General features: G+C 39.9%; 1 protein-coding gene across 8 annotated transcripts in view; it reads right to left on the reverse strand.

Moving 5' to 3' along the window:
* The window catches only part of MNAT1 (MNAT1 component of CDK activating kinase), a 115,545-nt gene that overhangs the window by 56,080 nt on the left and 39,056 nt on the right, over positions 1-20,409 (reverse strand). For 6 of the 8 annotated variants that reach the window (XR_006180084.1, XM_042877155.1, XM_042877080.1 and 3 more), the window contains exons 4-6: positions 18,391-18,515; positions 14,710-14,850; positions 9,062-9,187 (exon numbers count right to left, since the gene is read on the reverse strand). Coding sequence is in view for 7 of the 8 variants with exons in the window: in XM_042877155.1 (XP_042733089.1) it covers positions 9,062-9,187; positions 14,710-14,850; positions 18,391-18,515 (392 nt within the window). In the remaining variant the exon portion in view is untranslated. The remainder of the gene's footprint in view (positions 1-9,061; positions 9,188-14,709; positions 14,851-18,390; positions 18,516-20,409) is intronic. The other 2 variants (XM_042877219.1, XM_042876872.1) reach the window with 1 other exon arrangement.

Genomic DNA, 20,409 nt, shown 5'->3' on the forward strand with positions numbered 1-20,409 from the left:
ATTTTTACTTCTCTCCGTAAATTAATTTTCCTAATTTGAAAAGTCCTTTGCCACTTGATAAATGTAATTCATACCTAGTCTGTAAAGCGCAGACAAACTACTTGCAATTGAGAATTCCAAAAGAAATCAAGTATTTGATTGTTAAGCAACAATTAAGACATCTGGAGTACTTTTTTAGATGTAAATTCTAAAACATTAGTTCTATGAAGTCCCATTACCTCATCACCTTGAAGTACACAGGAAGTTTCTACACAGAGGCAGAGAGCAACGTGCTTTTTGCATCTGTGAAGACAGAACACAAACTAACAAATCTGCACTGTGTGAAGGAAGTGCACTAACAAAGCTTCCCCTAAAATGTAAAGGCAAGGGCAATGAGCTGCTATCAGAGGCAGCCTGGGGAGACTGCTGAGCCTCCATCTCAGAAGGTCTTCAGGAACAGGTTAGACAAGTCCCTGTCGGGATCATTTAAGTATCACCAAATCCTCAAAGCAGAAGTAGGAACTCATGACCTCAGGACCTCTGACAAGCACAGCAATTATGCAATTCCACAAATAACAACTGCAATTTTGGTACCAAAGTTTTGCATCTTATTCATTTTTCTTCGTAGACCAAAAGTTTCACTCTTTATGAGGGAATCTGTCCTCTCTTGATTTTCAATATCATCTCTAGCAAGATTTCAGGAGATGGATTCAATGATCTTTGCGGCTCCCTTCCAACTCAGGATACAATGAGAAGGTTACAACCATGCTTTCATAAAAGGTATTTACCTCTCCTTGAGTCTATCTCCACCATCCGGTATGCGTACTTTTAAGTAAGCATCAAACACCATTACTGAACCTTTTGCATTAAAAAATGTGGTTCAGTTAACTCTGTGCTGTTCCTTTAACATGTACTTTAATATTGGGCATTCACGATGCGTGCAACTCCTGGCCAAAGCAAAGCATCAAAATGGCACACATACACTAAATTGTATCTTGTTAAAAAGAACAGCAGCACCAAGAAGTTATATTGGAACAATCTATTAATGTGTTTACATTATATGAATGATTTGCTGTTCCTTCTCAAGGCATGTAGGAAGTCAGCACTTCTCAAACGTGTAAAGTATTTCCATGTGCTTAAAGCATGATCTTTCCAAAACAAACAATGATTGAGAAATTTTTATTATTCTTTATTTTCTTGCCAGCTGTTTTTTTGGACTTCCCTCTCAGCCACCTTCTTTCTTTCAGTCAGATCTCTCCTTATTGCTCACAGTAACACCTACTCAAGCAACAGCTTATTCAGAGCTATAAGACTCAGAAATGGGAACATCTCAATCTGATTTAAGTGGTATTTTCCTCAGATCAGTTTACAAGGTGTCTCTGTGCTGTTGTTGCAAGCATTAGGTCTCCTTGGTTGTCAGGATGGAACTTGGGCATCCTACAGTAGAACTCAGAGGCCATTTCTTGCTGCCTTCTCTCAGTGCTGCTTCAGGCAAAGGAACAGAGCACAGGCTGACCAGAGCACCCCAGCAACCTCTTCCCTGTGAGCCTTTTCCTAAGAAGACTTGTTTTGTGTGACTAAAACAATGTACTTACTGCTTGAGATATACAGATGTACTGCTGAAATTTCATGCTGAAGAATCAAGGCAAGTGAACCCTTGAGCAACTCCATAAATTAAATATGGAGGAAGAGAGAGAAATAAATAAATAAGGGAAGGAGGCTTCCATTTCAAAAAGCATCCGATAAAGGGCAGATACACTACACCACTAGCTAGAGCCACTAGCTTCACTAATATATACATTTGTCTCCTTGTTTGCTCCTGTACAATTAACAGCTTTGGCATCATTTCATTCACTAAATTCCACTCATTACAGCTGTGCAAACTTCTGGGCTGAATTCTTATTTATACTGTATGCGCATATAAACATGTGCTGATTTAGCCATGGAAAGGAGCCTTAAAGCAAATGTACAAATATTTATTCTAACCGAGCAGTATAAAAGAGCCCAACCATAAAACAGAATCAGGGCAAGTGGTTCTGATTATGTCTGTGCACCAAACTGTTTAATTTTGACTATGGCATCTTTCCTAAGGCATTCCAAACATTAATCCTGCAAAGAGATACAGCAAGACATAGAATCACATTTTCTAAATCCAGTCTCCTTTTCCAAGGCCAACAATGCATAAATGAAAGGAAGGGAAATGATAAATACTATCACTTACTTTGCTTTTCTTTCCCCCAAAACAGTTCTTACCTACATTTAGAAAAACACTCATTAAGTGAATATAATGTGCTTAATGTTTACACACTTTGATATAATAGTAATTACACAGCGAGCGCAGAACCCAATTAAATGTTTTCAACTCAGTTTATGGGTTGAAGTGCACACGAAGCATTCTGATGATAGAACAGTTTTAAATAAAGTGTACCTGGCATATACTTCAAAAACAGAGTTCAAAAATTTAAGCACAGTTCTGCATGTATGCATTCAAAGCTTAACATCACATCTTTAAATAGCAGGCTAGAGATTCAGTGAAGCAAATATATTTTCTCCTGCTAATCACTCTCCGTCACACCGCTGTGAAGTTACAGGTACATTGTATATATAACCCTATGGGACTGAAGTGAGCACTATGTGGGTCACAGCACTCAAAATCCAGTACCTTAGCCCTAAACTGAGTTCTGCCATTCAGCACTTTTTGTGTCCCTTCATTCATATATTTGTCTTCTATATGTATTGTCAGAGATCCAACAGCCCCCATTTCTTCTTCCTTCTTCACTTATCAGAAATAGATATCCTCCCCACCAGATCAATGCAATGTTTATTGCTGAAAACAAGTTATTGCTAACGATGGCAAAAAGTCAAAGCTAAAGCCACATGCAGTATTCTTTCTAGAAGTTATGATGAAGTGCTGAGGGGGGGCACACTCCCACTTGCAGAGCTGCTGTTACACTGACATACGTGTGCACCTGCACACCAAACATGCAACCCTTGAACGTCCACTCCAAAGAAGTGCTGTTTCTTTCAATATCTCACCCAGAGACCTGCTGGAAAGCACTGCAAAACAAATCCCCTCACCGGCACATCCTATTTCCTCTGCAGTAGGATTCTCTTTCATGGGGCTGCTGCCCAGCACACTGTGCCTAAGCTGGGACACAGCAACGTGTGGGAAAGGCACCTGCACCACAAGGGGAACGAAGCAGCCTCGTGGTACAGATTCAACAGCTGACTCCTGCTGGAGCTCTAGACAACATTCAGTGCTGCTGAAAAATGTTACCCTTACATGCATGCTCTCTAAAACTAGTGTGCCTATTCTGACAGAATCAGTATGCCTGAACACATTACTCTCACTTGAGAACGTGTTGCAGTTTTGTCTAGCATCACAACGACGTGCTAGGAAAAGATAAATATTCCACCCAGCTGCAGAAAAAGCCATGCATGGCACAAGCCTGATGAAGATTAAAAAGAAAATACCAATTAAACTCAGATCTCAAAGAAATCAGTTCCATCTGAAGTGTTTCAGCCAGAAGATCAACAGCTGAACTAACAGCAAAGGAAGGAAAACGGCTGGATTTTATTTTATTTTAAACTTTAGGCAAATTCTAACAGCGCCAATAATAAATATATAATAAAGCCCAACAAAACAACTAACAAAAACCCAAAACAAAACAGAGCAGTAAAAATTGGGAAAGCAAGACCAAGAGGCTGAAACAGTTCCCTGCCACACAGATGGGATGGCAAAGCTGGAGAACAGCCGCAGCCTAAACAGAAGTGCTGCACTCACTTCACTTACCTCAGAGTCCCTGGCATTTGTCTAAGCAGCTTTGAAAGAGCACAACTTATTAAAAAGGTATTTTGAGAGACTTTTTTTGTGTTTGGAACAGGATTTTGGATAATTGCTCCATGAGCTATAAAAGAAACAGACTGAAAAGCAGGAGCCGCTGCTGAACAGTTGTTTGCACAGGAAGCAATATTGTAGGAAAAGGCAATAATGAAGAACAGTTAATTTGACCTGAGCTGATGAGGTCAACGTTTTAAAAGAAATAGCTCCACATAATGTAAAATAAGAATGCTATTTCCCATTAGAATAATACAGCAAGTGTAACGCCACAAGAAATCCATTCCTTAGCACATGTTATGCTCAGTTTAGTAGTAACGTGCATTCCTGAGGTGTCCTAGACATCCTGTGTCTGACAAAGATTCATTTCACTGAAATACTGATTTGACTGCTGCCTCCTGCGAGCTCTGACTGCTTCAGCCTGCACACTGCTCTCATGGCTTCCAGTTACAAACAGCCTGAAACTACGGCGACTGGAATAAAACCCTGATAACATTCAGACACTAAGTTAAATGTGATGTCGCCGCTGTGATTTGGACAGTAAAGGAGCCGAAGCAGATATTTCACTCTTAATTTGCTGCCATTCAGAGGTGCTGTTGACAGGAGATGGAGCCCGGCTCAGCGGAAGAGACACTAGGTCAGGAATTCAGTAGGGCTGGATCCTATTCCTCCTTCCGCCCTGCTCTGTTGTCTAATCCTGGGCGAGCACATCGCCTCCGGGCATCTGCTTCCCTCCCTCCCCAACACTTCTATTTGAACTGCAAATTCATAATGACCATCTCGGTGATGACGAAGCATGTATGCTGCACCAATGCTTCTATTAATAAATCCTCCCACTGCCATTAAGTATTAAAACAGAAATCCTGAGAGAAATTGAATGATCAGTGAGATGTTATATTCCTTTTGAGTTATTTGGATACGAAATGCAGAGGAAAGCTTTCTCAATGGTAAGCAGGCCAGAGGACACCCACACTCGTCTATATACTTGGACAATCCAGTTAGAGGAAGCTGAGTTTTTAACTACATGAATTTACTTCAAGAATACTATCACTGGAGGCTAAGCACCCCCAGGGACCTGGGAAAGGGAGCAAAGACACTGTAAAACAAAAAGCAACAGAAAAGGAAGAAGACACGCAGCCTGAAATGGGCTTAAGATAGTCTGCACCCAGGCCACTCTAAGGGATTCATTTGGACTTACTACAGACACGTAAATAGCTGGGTCCCAGGCTCAGAGGTTTGCACATTCCCGGTTCATGATGAATTAAAGAGAAGTTGAATATCTCTACACTTTTATGTGTTTTTAACCCCAGATGTACTGTAAAGCATGTAACTACAAGCACCAAAAGGCTCCCACAGTCCTGTAAACACTAGATTCACAAAAAAAAAAAACACAGAATTACTGTAGTATAATGGATTCCTGCTTACATTTGTACATTGCCATTAACATACAATGCATAAGAGCACCTCTCCCACTTTAAAAACTAGTTAAAGCCATCCTCCCAACCAGAAATGGTCACTATATACACCAAGAAATGGAAGAACGGTTCTGTTCCCAGACATGACATCTGTTTTGCACACCCTGGTAAGCCCTAGAAACAGTATTCATTTCTAGTAACCACTGCTCTTCTTTGGTCTGGTACTAAAATCTGTCGTGCATGCATTGGTAAGCAATATTTTCAGCATTACTGCACTAAGTATAATTGTCATAATTTCTCTTGCAGCTTCTACTGATGAGATTAGATATAATGAGACTAATATTTTACATATTCAAATATGCTAAAATCCTGTTCCTTATTATGATAAGTGTGATGAGCAGAAAACTCTGAAGAGCTTCTATCCCCACTTGGGGAGGCCAAATCACACTGACTGACAGCTTCAAGCATGGAAGATACAACGTACTGAAATTAATTTAAAATATTAATGAGATCCATTAGAATGCAAATAAAAAAGTAAAGCAACTCCTGCCTGAAAGGAGCAAAACAACAGTTTAATAAAATGAAAAATGAAGATGGAAACTCTAGCCCCTGATCTAATTGTCTTTCTCGTGCTATAGGGGATGCTCTTGCTCAGCTTACCAGGGACAGCCATTCCCTCCCTCTTGTAAGCACAGGAACTCCACAGAACTTATATGACACCTTAAATGAGCCAACTTCCTTGAGCTCAGCCCAAGAGACTAGAATGGGCATGCCTCTTAATTCACGAAGCAAGAAACTCGTCCAATTATCAGTCAGGCTGATGAGCACCACTGACCATGACCATCCCAGGAAAAACACTCATGTTAAAGCTGAAAAAGAAAAATGCACTGCCACAACTGGCGTGTTTGTAAAGCCTTTGTGTAAATAGAAGTTCCAGATCTGCCAGCATCTCAGCCAGCTTTACTCGGGTTCCCTTCCTTTGAACAAAATTAAAGACAACATCCACTAGAAAAGGTCAGGTGGGGAAAAATAAAGGGATGAATGCACATCTGCATGGTGCAAGAACCTTTAATGGTGGGCCCAGAATAGAATTTTGAAAGCAGGCAGATTGTGTACAGTAGGATTTTAGAAAAATAAAATAAAATCAACCTGGAACACATTATGTATCTTAGGTGAGTCTCAAGGTAGAATGCCATCCAGTGCTGTCACTACATCATCGGCTGCACCAAATCACAATCAACTACTGCTTTTTACAAAACGAACTCATTCTGAGCCGAAAAACTTGCATTTGACAACAGTAGCTTTCCAAGAGGCATCCTTGTCCTGATCTGAAAACATCAAGAACTAGAGATTTCGTCACATTCCACAGTCAATTTTAACATGAGACCAATTAACCACTGGAACACTATGAACTCTGAGGTCTATTTGTTCCTCCAGTTTCTATTAAGCTCCTATTTGTTTAACTAAGGTTACCAGCTCTTGCTACACTAGCTGTTGTGCTGTTCAGACCTGGCTTTTTCTGCAGCGAGGAGGTGCTTATTGCACACTGAGTCACAGCATAACCTTCTCATGAACTACAGGCAGAACTCAGCACAAAGCATAACCTAACCACCTTTGAATGAACTTTCTTGCTTTCAAAACTGTCAGCAGAATGCTTCAGTGTATGAGTCTTCCCAACACTGCATCCAGGAGAAGTCCCTTCATATTTTATTGCAGTACTATTTATACACCCAAGGTTCACGTGCACTGCTGTGGTTGAGGGTCAGATTCATTTGTACTGTTAGTTAAACTTCCAAGCCCTCTTCACAGGGCCCAATATTTATTCTTCTATTTATAATTTTGCATTTAGCCATATTAAGACACAGGTCATTCAGAGGAGGCCATCTTGCCAAAACTGCCCTGGAAATTGCCAACTTGCATGTCACCCACAGAAATCCAGCATCTGCTTCCCAGCACTGCACCATGTCCTTGCAGAACACCCCTTCCAGAAATATTCCCATTGTGTGGTAACCAACAGCTACAACAGGCATCACAAGTAGCCAGACAATTCATTTACGGTGCAGAGTATCAATATTCTTCTTTTTGTCCGATGCCATTTCTATGAACTTCTAAGCAATGTTGTTACATAATTAAATCAGGCATCCTACAAAGAAAGTATGGAGATAGGCAACTTTCTCAAGGTAGCCTGTAATTTTAATCAGTATGAAACTAATTTTGTTTGATGGCATCCATTTTCCACAGAACACGAGGCACTAACTTCAAATATCCTCACCTTTCACTTTTATTTTTATCTTTCACTTTAACTGTACTTACACTTTTTTTAATATATATCTAAGATCAACCAGGGTGGAGGGTTTTGTTCATTCATCGGAAACCGAACAAATAAAATCAGTCATCTAATCACACTTCCTGAATACAGACAGAACAACAATCAGTTACCAGGAGTATCCCTTCTTACTGCAAATAGCAAGATTTAAGAGTCACAATGTTAGAAATCTCCTCATCCAAGTCCTTTCCCATTTTTGAACAAAGTTTACTTAGGGCTGCAGATTTGAAACGTCTGCAATTGCTTAATACTACTTAAAATCCATCTACAAATAAATTGCAAAGTACTTCCATTGTCCTCATCATGTAGTTAAGCTAATGGAAGCTTAACTTAGCTCTCTAAGCAAAGTTGGAAATACAGACAGCATAAAAAAAGTCTGAAAATATGTTCTAACAGCAAGTATAGGAATTCCAGTGGAATATTTTGTAACCAGAATCTACAAACACTTTTGTCTACCAGCTTTTCTACACACAGAAAATATCCCACAAAAATGACCTGTCTACCCCCAAGGTCTTAGACTGTAAGAAGAAAAAGGAAGAAGACAGAGCTTTGTACTACAGAAATGCAAAAGAACAATGTGCAAGAGCTGACACTGCTCTTAGCAAAGTAAGCTGCAAATGCTATTACAGTGCAAACTCTTTGGGGGAAACAGACAACGAACATAGCCCAGATATCCTTGACAAATCCAAACTGACAAACTAATTGATGGGAGAGTAGTTTGCAAGGCTTACTTTTTGCTTTCCTTACTTTCTGGTTTGCCAGGAGGGTAGGGAGTGTTGGTTATTTTCAAGACATCATTTAGCATTATCAATTCTAAAAAACACAGACTAAGAGAAGAGCAGGAATTTTTTAAAAAGCAGGAAATCAGTCAGGTACAAAAGAGATTAAGAACTCACACTCCATCTACACCCCTCCTCTGTCCCAAAAACTAGATTTATTTATCTTACATTTCTATGCACCACTAGATGCAGACTTTGTACCACATTGAGACATAAATGCAGGAATGACGACAGATCTTTAGCTGTCACTACAGTAGTAACACTTGAAAAAATACTTGCTGCTTCCTGAATTCCAGTAGCAATGAAAACCACTCAGCATCACTTTCAGTGTTGTCTACCCACTCTCACTGATTATTTCAGTGCTCAGAGCAAACTTGGAGAGTGCAGTCTTTTAAATTTCAACTTCCAAAATTGTTACACAAATGAGAGACATTGTAATTCAACATACAGCACAGCACTGCTGAGAAAAAGGTATAGCTTGTTTTTAGACAACCATGCAATGAAAAGGTTTCATATATTCCAAGAAGCTGAATAATGAAATATATAGGCTGTTCTTTCCCAATTACATAAATAGAGATTCAATTATTCAATACAACATGCTATTCTGGTTAAAATAACCTTAAATTTCAAATCAGGAAATATGGTGTCATTTGAAAGACATTTAAAAAAAACAAACGCAAGCATTTTGAAAGAATGCTTAAAAACAGTAGAAGAAGAAACTTACCATTTTGATGCCAGTGGAAAATGTGACTGGTTTGACAGGTTTGGGTTTTTCCAGTTGCATTTCTAGCTGAGTAGATCTGTCTTTATGCTGGGCCAAAAGCAGCGAAGCAGGAAGACTGGAGCTCTCCTGTAAGCATAAGAATAAACATCTGAATACTGAACCAGAGAAATACTAATTAATGCCGCATCCGCTTCAAAACTGCAAGCTGTATCTGAAAGGGCATCCTTAGCAGAGCAGTGTAATGCTAAATATCCTCTATACAAAAGAAGAGTTTTCAGAATGAAAAAGCTGCAATAACACCATAAATCAGAGTAACCTGCAAATAATGATTTTTATAGAATCCACATTAAAGACAATGTAACAGGCTCCTTATTCCAATATACCTTATCCTTATATTATCCTTATCCTTATAACCAGCCAAGGTGACCGTATTTATTAAAATTAAAAAGTAAAAATAAAAGCTTAATCAGAGAAGGAATAATACAAAGCAGTAGAACTTGGATCAGATGTTTATCTAAGACACATTCTTTCTACCAATGAACTCAGACCAGTTTGAAATTGTTTCCCATTAGATTTCACCTGAGGCCATTTGGAAATGATCCTTGCTCTGCTTTGCACAATGGCACTATTGTAAGTGCAACCAACAGCATATTTATTTTCTCCTCCACCAACTTATTTTTAGGGAAGCCAGCCAATTTTTTTTTAAATATATAAAAGTAATAAAACAAATAGTTAAGCAAATTAGCTACTAAAGCTCTCATGTAGGCTACAACAGAATGATTATTAACATACATCTACGTACTACATTATGGAGAGAGTCAGAAATTATTGACCAATTTTCTAATCAACTAATGTGAGTTATCCACATGCACACCGAGTTCCCCTGGGCTCCCAAGCTAGAACAGAAATGAAGCTGAAAGCAGCGAAGAAGTTCAGAATAGATTATGCCCAGAGTTCTGCAGGGTACCATTTTTCACACAACACTCAAACCAAGCAAACACTGAACCGTGAACCATGCTGCAGCAGACTGGATGGTGATTTTCATTTCTATTTTAGAACAGTTCAGAGGAAGAAGTTGGAAGCTTTTTAAAGCTGCACGATGCCTTGCTGTCCACAGTAGCCTGAAGAAACCTCTACAAGTGCTCATGAAGAAAGGTTGTGTTTTACACCTATTATTCCCCCATCACTCTCCCTCCTCTTTCTTCTCGTTTCTTACACTCACTTCATCTCATAACAAGGCAGCAACTGCTAAAAGCAGAAAAATCTCACAGGAAATCGGCTCCAGAATGGCAAACGTCAGACACGGAACCTTCCTGATATTTCAGCAGTTCCCAAGGTGGAAGAGGTTTAAAAATCTAAGTTGTAACGATGAGATTCTTGCACAGCTGGGAGAAAATCTGTACCACAGAAGTTTCAGCTGACAGTCCACATCTCCAAAGCATTTCACACACCCACAGCCATCCTGCAGACACCGGGAGCTGCTGGCTCTCACAAGGATTGTTGATTCTTCTCATCTCCAGATTTAACACTGCAGGGTATTCTAGCTCATCTGACCACATCGTGTTCCTTAAACATTCACTGCATTTCTGGCACAATAAGGGAAGCCAATTTTTATACCAACTTCATAACAGCTCCACATCAGCGCAGTGGTTGGTAACCAGATTACACAACTGTGAGAAATCACCACAGTGCCAGCAAGCCACCACATTCGTGATTGTTTGTCCTTCCTAACATGCACATAGTCCTCCTGTTAACTATTAACACCGAAATACAAATCAAAGATCCAATCCTGTAAGCACTTATTCACACCAGCAATTTTCTGTATGGGAAAAAAAAAAAACCAACCATGTAAGCTACTTACATGTAAAAATTTCTGAAATATGCTTAAAGAAGCCTGAGGCTCTGGCAAAAGGTGGATGCTTGACATCTTTAAGACACCTTGACCTCTGTGTGATTCCAAACTACTGCATGGCCCAGGGGGAAGACGCCTGTTTGCCAAGTGCTGTAGTGCCATTCTGCTCCTACCTGTGGAGTGCAGGCTCTTGAAGAGCTAAGTGTAAGTCCCACATCACAGAAGACATCTAAGGGCTGTTCTGTAAACCTCTGTATACAGATGAATTTATACAGTAAATAAAGGAAGTGCTTTAATATTTTATTAAACCCTGATTGCCCAAGTTTAGAGGCTTTAAAAGAGGGGAGAAAAAAAAACTTAACCACACATCTCTTCTAATAAAAATGTAAAATACATTTGAGGCTACAAGCCTAAATTACAACGAGGTGCCGTGCTTTTCAAGTGGGAGGTTTTATGGCAAAAGAGGTCACTTGTAATGAAGGTTATATAAAATCTGCTTCACTGAGTAGTGGGAGGCAAAATGGGCAACAGGTAACAGAGCAGGATTGGGAGCTGAAGCACACGACTGTTCTTCCAGCAGCGTGCAGAGCATGAGCCACACAAAACCTGATCCTCCTTGCACCAAACCATGCCAGCCATCCTCCCTCTGCTCCCAGCAGAGACCAAGCTCTCAAAGGCTCGGCCTCAAGGCCAGACCTTTCTGCAAGACCTGAGCAACCCAGAACTCAGAGCCTGCTGCTCAACATTTTAAATACCAAGCGTTTCTGTGCCTATCTAAATTATAGCTCTTTGAAAACAGGACAGTATACTTGTATGCAAAATTCTCCTGTTGAAAGTGCATGGGGCACGCTCACTTCAGGTGCTTTTCTCTTATAAGCCCAAAACCTCTCCATCACTTAAAACAGAGGGAAGAGAGCACCTGCTGCACAAGAAATATGCCTTAAGTGTTCTCTGAACATCCAGTATGGCAGGGAAAAAACTGGGAAGAAAAAAAAAAAATCACCAAGAGCCAGGTCACATGGCTGCAGGTCCCAAACACCAGGTGATCCGTTCAGAATAGAGCATCTGAAATCATAGGGTGAACGCTGGCAATTCCCACCTCCCTCCACTGACAGCCCTGCCAAGCCAGCATTTCTGCCATTGATATCATGGTACCACTGCAGACAGAGCTTAACCCTTGTGGTTTTGGTACAGTACCATCCAACAGCACAGATCTTTTCTTTTAATTTAATTCCTTACATTGCTCCTGCTTTTGCCACATTTCTCAGCACAGCACACATTTCAATTTTAAGCATGATCAGATTCATTTTCAGATATGTAGCACAGCATTAGATGGATTTAAGAGACCATAGGAAATGTTTATTTGTTTAACAACTGCTGGTTTTCCAGAGACTTTATAAGTCATTGTACAAACACCTTAATGCTGGTTTTATAAACCTTTAGTATTACAAAATGAGTTTTGATCCAAATTTGAGTTGACAGTGCCCCCTTCACAAACAGAGACAGAACCTAACTTTAAACAACTTAAAGTTGCCCAGTTTCCCTCGTCAGCCTTTAAAATCACCTTTCTGTTATTTTTAGAATATTAAGATGTATTTTAATAGCAGTACATATGCAATCACAGTTAAAACTACCTATTTGGGTCATGTTTTAAGGATTATTTATAACCGTTCTTACCTCAAGCCATCTGGTGAAGTACGTTTCCAGTAAAACCAACTGCAGTGTAAAAGAACAACACTAGTCTCTAGTAAATTAAGGCTTCATTTTAGAGCAGGATTGAACTAAGTCAGAAACCAGTTCAAAATCCCTTTTCTGAGACAATAAATTTGAGTTTGCAGTGCAGCTTTTATGAATTGATCCATTGCTCAAACTGTTCCCAATCATGGGAATTGTAAGCACTTATACCTTGAAAGTGAAAAGAGCCTACTGGATGCAAAGTCACAGGCTTGAGGGATTCTCAGGGAGCCTTTCTGCTCATCTGTGCTCCATACTATAAACAATGAAATAACAGCTCCTTTAAACAAACCAGGGAAAGGTTTCCACAGCCCCTGGCTTTGAAAACAATAGCTCTTCAGGAGAGCTCCCACAACCCCTGAATTGCACACTGACGCTCTCTCTTCGTGCCCTGGCTCAAAGAAGAATTCTCTTTTTCCTGGAAAATCAGGGAAGTGTTTCCCTCTTAAATAAAAATCAAGAGTACAAAGCAGGAATTAATGTTATACTCACATAAGATACTGAAATGAGACAAATTCTGAATTAAAATCTGCCAAGAAGCTTTAAACCACACATGGACATAACTGCATACTTTGTAAGTACATGCATACATACTTATTTCTTTTGTAATGTTATACACAGACTGTTTTCAGGAGTGATAGAAGGTGTGAATGTTTGTGCAGGGGTGTCAACACACATATAGGAAAAAAAACTGAGAAGTGAATCTTGATTAAAGAGCTTCTCTATGGCCAAATTTCAAATACAGAAAGATGGCAAAGTAAGCCAAAAACAAGATTAAGACCATTTCTAGAAGGAGTTAAGTTTCTCTTCAGAAGCCTATACACCCCTCAAATGAATCCAACGTTTGTTCACATCAGAAGAAGCATCTCATGCACAGAATGCCCACCATAAGAGAACATGACAGGTTCAGAGCAAGAAAACTTCTAGTAGCTGTTCAGGAAGCTGCTAAGCCTCCAGTCTTCTTTCCAAGCTTCCCTGCGAGAAACTCTCTCCTTGAAACCTGGGAAAGCACTCCAGGACTAGCCCTGCCTTTATGCCCTTCACTAGGCACTCACAGTCCACTGCTGAGCAGAAGACAGTGAATGAAAAAGTCTTTACGCTGGTCCAACACAGAGATTCCTGTGTGATCCATACCCAGCCTATTACTTAGGTGCTCTGACTCAAAATGGGTTGACCAATGCTCAATTAAGTCACAAAAATAGTTACCTGTTCTTCATTTTTCTACTGCAGAAGTACCTGAGCTCATAAAATCGCTCCTGATTACTGCTTTGCTTCAGCATACCAGACTGTCAGCCACAGATATTCACGACTGCTTAACAAACAGTGACAAGATTTCATATTATGATTGAACCAACTTATGTAGCTCCTCTCTACCTCTTTGCAAATTGCCTGATCAGACATACACCACAGCAGAAGCAATTATCATCAGCCGAAGGAAACAGAAGTAGGAAACTGCACAGGCTACACCATAGCAAAACTCATTCATCGTACATCAGCTTTGACATGGAGTAGTGACTGCATCAGCTATCTAAGTGAAAACCTGCACCTTGTGGCTTTCACATTGTCAAGCTGAACGGAAGTCCACACTTTTATGCTCTCTTTTCTTCACATATACAGTGCAGTATCAACTGTTAAGGAAACTGATACAGTGGCTACATTCACTAAGGACATTTCTGAAATAAAAACCTTCTAAATTTGAAGGAGGCTTGTTTGGATCTTATCAAGAATCAATTTGGCACTGAAATATCCAAGAACGCTCGCCCTATAATTCCTGAGCAGCATTGGAAATTCTGGACAAATGTGTCCATTCAGTCTATGAGCTAGTTGTGATATCTCAGAAGCATCCTCCCCCACTAGCCCTTGGCTTACCAAAACTGTTCAGAGTTCTTTCTAGCATTGCAGTAAGTGGAAGGAGACAGAAGAGTAGTATAAATCATGCAAGACAGGAAAACAGAAAGGGGCAGCTCAGTTAATTCCACAGTGAACTGAAAGATATGTATATAAACCCATCTGGTATTTGCTCTGCTACAGAGCATTCAAAGCCTCCAGCTTCGTTACTCACCAGTTCATCCAAGAGTGCTTGTTTATTCTTCCTTTTCATCATCTGTTGTAGCTGTTCCTCTTTCTGTTCAAGCAGTCGCCTTTGTTCATTCTCCTGTCGTTCCACCTCTAAAGCTTCCTCCAACTCTTCCTGCTCCCGGGTCTGAAATGGAAACATGAGAAATTGACTCTCAGCAATCTTCATCCTTGCATGGACTGAGATCTCTTACAACTTTTCTGCCTATCAGAGGACATAGGGCAGACCAAGCAATGGAAAAGCAGCCAAATTTTACCTTTTAATGCTCATTATGGATGATGATTCCTACCCTTCTCCTGCTGCCTGATGACAGATTTTCACCTTGCTGCTGTAGAAAAAAGTACCCATCCAGATTTTGGCTCTAAATGATAGAGAATAACAATGGCTTTTCCTTTGATCTTAGCAGTAAAATGAAGGCATCCCTCTTTGCTCCCCCACACTCTACTTCTCAAGAGATGTAAGAAAGTGACAGAAAATACAATTTCACAAAACTTTTCCTCATCACCCTTTTCTAGATCAGCTGCATCTTGTGTGCAAAATTCTGTTTATCAGTGGCATAGAAGAAGTGTATGAACTAGAACATACTTATGAATGAACATCTTACAGGTGTAGAGATAAGTGAGGTATGACTTGAATAATACTTGTGTGTATTATTCATGTATTATTAGGTGTAGAACAGAAACAGCTCACTAGGACAAAGATGACTGCGTTTTTGTTTCAGGATTAACTTCTAAAGATGAAAAAGGCTTTTTAAAACTGCTAAGTTAAATGTATTTAAAACTCACAGTGGAACTAAAAAGAAAAGGGCTGAAAAAGTGACAACCACTGAAAGGGGAAAAAAAAAGATTCAAGGTGAACAATGTTATACAGAAGAGAGAATCAAAAGAATGCCGATCGGAGGAAAGATGGTATAGAGCAATTACATACAGAAAACATCTTCCCAAATCTTCCTTCCACAAAATAATGAAGCAAAGGAAGATCCAAAATAAATGCAGAGAGTACTAAAATCATATAAAGTTTCAATGGTCAATTAATCCACTGAAAGGGTTTAAGCAGAACATTACTGCAGCTAAGAGCTTAGAAAAATCTGTTCCTGTAACACAACCCGAAGTCATATCACAAAGCACAGTGGTGTGACATAGGCCACAATATGCTCACAAACATCCTGTTAGCAGGAAGATCAGGCTGCTGGGTCCCAGATGGGCCCAGTTACTCCCTGTTGCAAGAGCTGGCAAGATCTCAGTGCTTGCCACTGAGTCAATGGATGACGCCTTCATTCTACAAGTAGCAGCGACATTGGTGAACAGAAGGTCAACAAGATGCCTTCTCTTCACGTTCAATGAAAGGAAATAAACAATAAATAATAAAAAATCCTCCCATTGCTAACTGAGCCTCCCATTGCTTATTTCAAAGAAGTAATACGTCTAGTTAGTTCAGTCAACAGAACTAAGAGCTCAGGGTCTATAAACACTCCAAGCCTCTTCTATGTTTATGCATAAAAACTGCCTGGACTTTGTAATGAAACAAAAGCAAAATTGTAAGAAAGTGCTGACAGATCTGAAAAACCAGCCGAGAATAATCAGAGCCAGGAATAAGTAAACTAATACACAAACCTAAACTGGATCGGGCTACAGCAATAACAGAAGAACAAGTCAGATAAAATTCTTTCTGAAAGGAAGAGCAAACAAAACAATAATAACAAGAGAGCTCGACAGGCAGCAAGGGTTGTGTCAAGCTTAAAGTTAGTCTGGACACAGTTCCATGACCTGAAGAAATAAAGATGATCACAGTGAAGGCCTGGGGCAAAGTCAAAACAAAAGAAGAGAAAATATGATGTGCTACTTGATCACTACTGATTTTGAATTTCTTGTATGACAGTGCTACAAGAGAAAAACAACCTTAGGATCACTCATGTCAACATATTTTCAGTAGAGAGGAGAAAAACTGCTGAGGTCTCGGGTCCAATATAGCTTTCAACTTTGGTCCTTTCTGCCTGCCAAACAAAAATTCAAACTGGAACAGGATAAGGGTTAAAATAAATAAGTAAATAAAATAACATGTATCAAGTGTGATGGAAAATATCAATGTTTCCTCAGAAGCAAAACAGGACAGTGGACACTTATTTGTCAGTCCAGCAACTAAGGGACAAAAACTGACCATAAGAAGTTCAGGCTTGAAGTTACAACATCTTTTCCCATTCAAGGAGAAAAGGCATTCTAAATTCTGATATGAAGAGCTAGAGGAAAAAAAAAAAAAAAGTATCATTTCAGCTTTCAGGAGAGGGGTAAATTAATGGGCAAGATTGTGCATTTTTGTAATAGCAATTCTGTGAAGTCTATTATTTAGTTTCAATTGTTCAAAAATAAAAGAATCCAGACTTACAGGAGACCTGCAGACATGCAGACTTGCCCAGCTTCCACAAAACAGCCTCTAGCACAGCAAGTCCACTCGTTAGAGGATACAGAAGACCCAGAGGGTTGAGGTGTGTACAGAGTATTACTGTGCTGCTTGATGTGATCACACTGCTAGCACACAGGCTGTCTGCAAGTCAAGTACACGAACGGGAAATGGGCAGCAGGTAAAGCACACCATTCTTATGGCAACGCTAGAGGTTGTGCCTGCATTGTAAAATAAGAGCCAAATATTTGCAAGGTCTCTTCCAGCTCTGAAGCAGAGGGTATCGCACAGTGTCACACACAGGATAACAGATCAGAGAGATGGTCCCCTAGGGACATTTCCTTGCCTTTAGGAGGAAGAGGTTCAAACAAACATTTTTCAGATTCCAGTCTCCTCCTGTGAAATCCTAGTGCTAAAGAAATCACTGGGAGTTTTGCCACAGACTTCAGGGGAGTGAGGATTTCACCCCTACTGATCTGAAAGCCAGTCCTTAGTGCGACTGGAATACAAACACAAAACCTTGTTAAGTCATACTCTGGGCAGACATTTTCCTTCAAGAACCAATAAAAATGTGTATTTTTATACTAAACAAGTACTTAACAGATTGAACTTTTCTTACAGAAGGAAATGTTTGAAAGTTTATTTTTAAAGAACAAAATGATATCTGAGCCATATTTTAGCAAATGCATCTTCAAAGAACTGTGTGTTCTGCATATAGATCATATATACAGTGCTCCCGATGTTACTGTTATCAGCTCTCAAACAAAAGTTTAAATGTTTGTTTCAACATCTTTCATTTTAAATTTTGCATAAGCCAGACCTGTGCTTTCCTTCAGTTTAACAGTTCTCTCTTGGGAGCTTCATAATGTCTGCATCTGGATTCCTTTTAGCATTCAGATGAGAAAGGAGCGATTGTCCTAGCTTAGGAATGAAGTTGGTCTCTCCTGGATATTGTCCAATGAGACTGCCAGCACAATGTAATGGTGATGTATTAAATGCAGACTTCACTGCCTGTCCCTCTTTTTAAATGCCTTCCAAAATGAAAGATAATTGCATTTCAACTATCAATTTCATCTCTTCAAGCAGCACTGAGTATCATTATCACAGAATATTAGCATATTGCAGTTTTTGAATACGAAGTGAAGTATGCATAGTGCCTTCAGTTTTGGCTTGCTTTTAAGATATTTTAGAAAGTATGTCACTTCAAAAATCCTTTAATTCTTCTGCTAATGAATAAGAATTGTAAGGGAGAAGAGAAGTTAAACTAACCAGTTTTATCTTGTTTTTCTGAATGACTTCTTTGTTATCCTTCTGGTACAGCTCCATTTTCCTTTTAGTGTTCTCCAAATCCACATTGTTAGTCAAGTTAAACACTGCATAAATATTGGAAAGACATAAAGTAAAAGTATTAGGTCAGCATGCATTTCTATCACAAGGAAATACTATTCTTCTTCACTCCATCACTTCCAGCAACAAACACAAACATCACAATAATAGAATTTAGAAATGCCTTGTAGAGCAAGATGCAGCTTGCTAAATCCCTGCAAACTTCAACAGAAGCCAATAGAGTTTCAGGTGTATACATCTGTACTAGAGACAGGTCTGAGTCTTGCACCCTACTTTATGAAACTGATAATGATGCACGTGAATTACCATGATGCTGTCAGTAATAGACTGAGCTTCTTAAGTAGCAGTTGCAGCTATGTTCCAGTTAAATGACATTAGCTAGTTAACTAGTTCCAGGTAGATGAAGTTTGACTAAACACATACATATTAAAACAAGGTTAGAAATTAAGTTGTTACATTTCATAAGATAATCTCCGTAGTCTTTGTGCATTAGATAATCAGATTTTTCAGGTATGCAGACCAGTTTCACAATTCAATGAGTTAAAAGGCATCAACGTACAATTACCTTTACTATGAAGAATCTGCAGATGCATCCAGATTAATTGGTTAAAATGATACTCTTTCAATGGCTCTTGATCGTGACAGGCTAGATCTCACATAATTATGAGCAAACAGAGTTGGCCAGCAAGCTCCACAGTTTTGCAGAACATTCCTAACTATCTACATACAACATGGAATACACCTCAAGAATTGATTGGTTTCTACAATCAACAGCTTAAAAGATGGTTTGGATGACCAGTAATTCAATACAGTGCCCGAGTCTTACACCTCTAGGTCACTAGTTCAATTGTGGGCAAAGTGAATTCCAACAGAAAGCCATTATCGCTGGGAAGTTGCCCAGTGTTCGATATCAAGAGTGGATGTCAGGCTCATGTCCACAGTCCTAAAGCTTGTGAAGACCATAAATGTACAGCAATCTTCCCAAAGATCTCTAAGAGCTTTTTAACACATCTACTGTAAGCTTACAAGAGCAGCAGAGAAATTCACACAGCCAGTGATGAATCCCTTCCAAGAGAACAGCAGCACAGCAATTGCACAACCAGCAAGGGAAGGAGTTGCGGTGAAAACGCCAGCAACAGGAACTGGAAGATTTTTATTTGGTTCTCTGTTCCTAGTCTTCTTAAGTGACTAGAGCTAACTGAACCCTGTGCATGGGTACCACTGCAAAATCATTTGCGTAAACGAGACTGAGAGAAACAGAAGGCGAAAGAACGATATCTGTGTTGCTCCCCATCAGAACAGCACACATCTCAGTTTGGTAAAGATTAACATCCCTTATTCTTTTCTTCTCTTCACAGGTAATGTGGCAGAAATTAACTTTCAGGAGGGCTCTAGATAAGGCAAACCACCCATAACCTAGATTGGCAAGACCGTTGAGAGCAATCAGAAAAACAGAAAAATGAGATTTCGGTTAGATTTTATGAGGAAATTCTTTACTCAGAGGGCAGTAAGGCATTGTTGCCCAGAGAAGCAGTCGGTGGACACCTCCAGGGATGGGGCAAGGCCAGGCTGGATGGGGCCCTGGGCAGCCTGAGCTGATGGGTGGCAACTAGCCGACAGTGTGGAGTTGGAACCTCCTGGACTTTAAGTTCCCTTCCAACCTCATCAGTCTGTGATTCTATAAAATCAAAGCAAGAGATCAATTAATGGGGATAGACGGGGGAGATCTGCAGCGTAAGAGTCACTGGCTACCGTTGGACTTACCCAGCAGTACAGACTACACTTGTCCCAGGCACAGGAGTTGCCTCTCCCCCTGTTCTGCTCTGACTGCAGGATTCCGGGTGCTCCATGGTGTCTGCAAAACCTTCCAGTAACCTGAACTGTGTCAGTACAGGCAATGGACAAGTGCCAGAGATGGTGTAAGGGAAGTAATAGAAATGT

Source organism: Lagopus leucura, unplaced genomic scaffold (assembly GCF_019238085.1).
Source record: "Lagopus leucura isolate 7727_CA_CO unplaced genomic scaffold, USGS_WTPT01 Super-Scaffold_1, whole genome shotgun sequence".
Taxonomy (NCBI): Eukaryota; Metazoa; Chordata; class Aves; order Galliformes; family Phasianidae; genus Lagopus; species Lagopus leucura.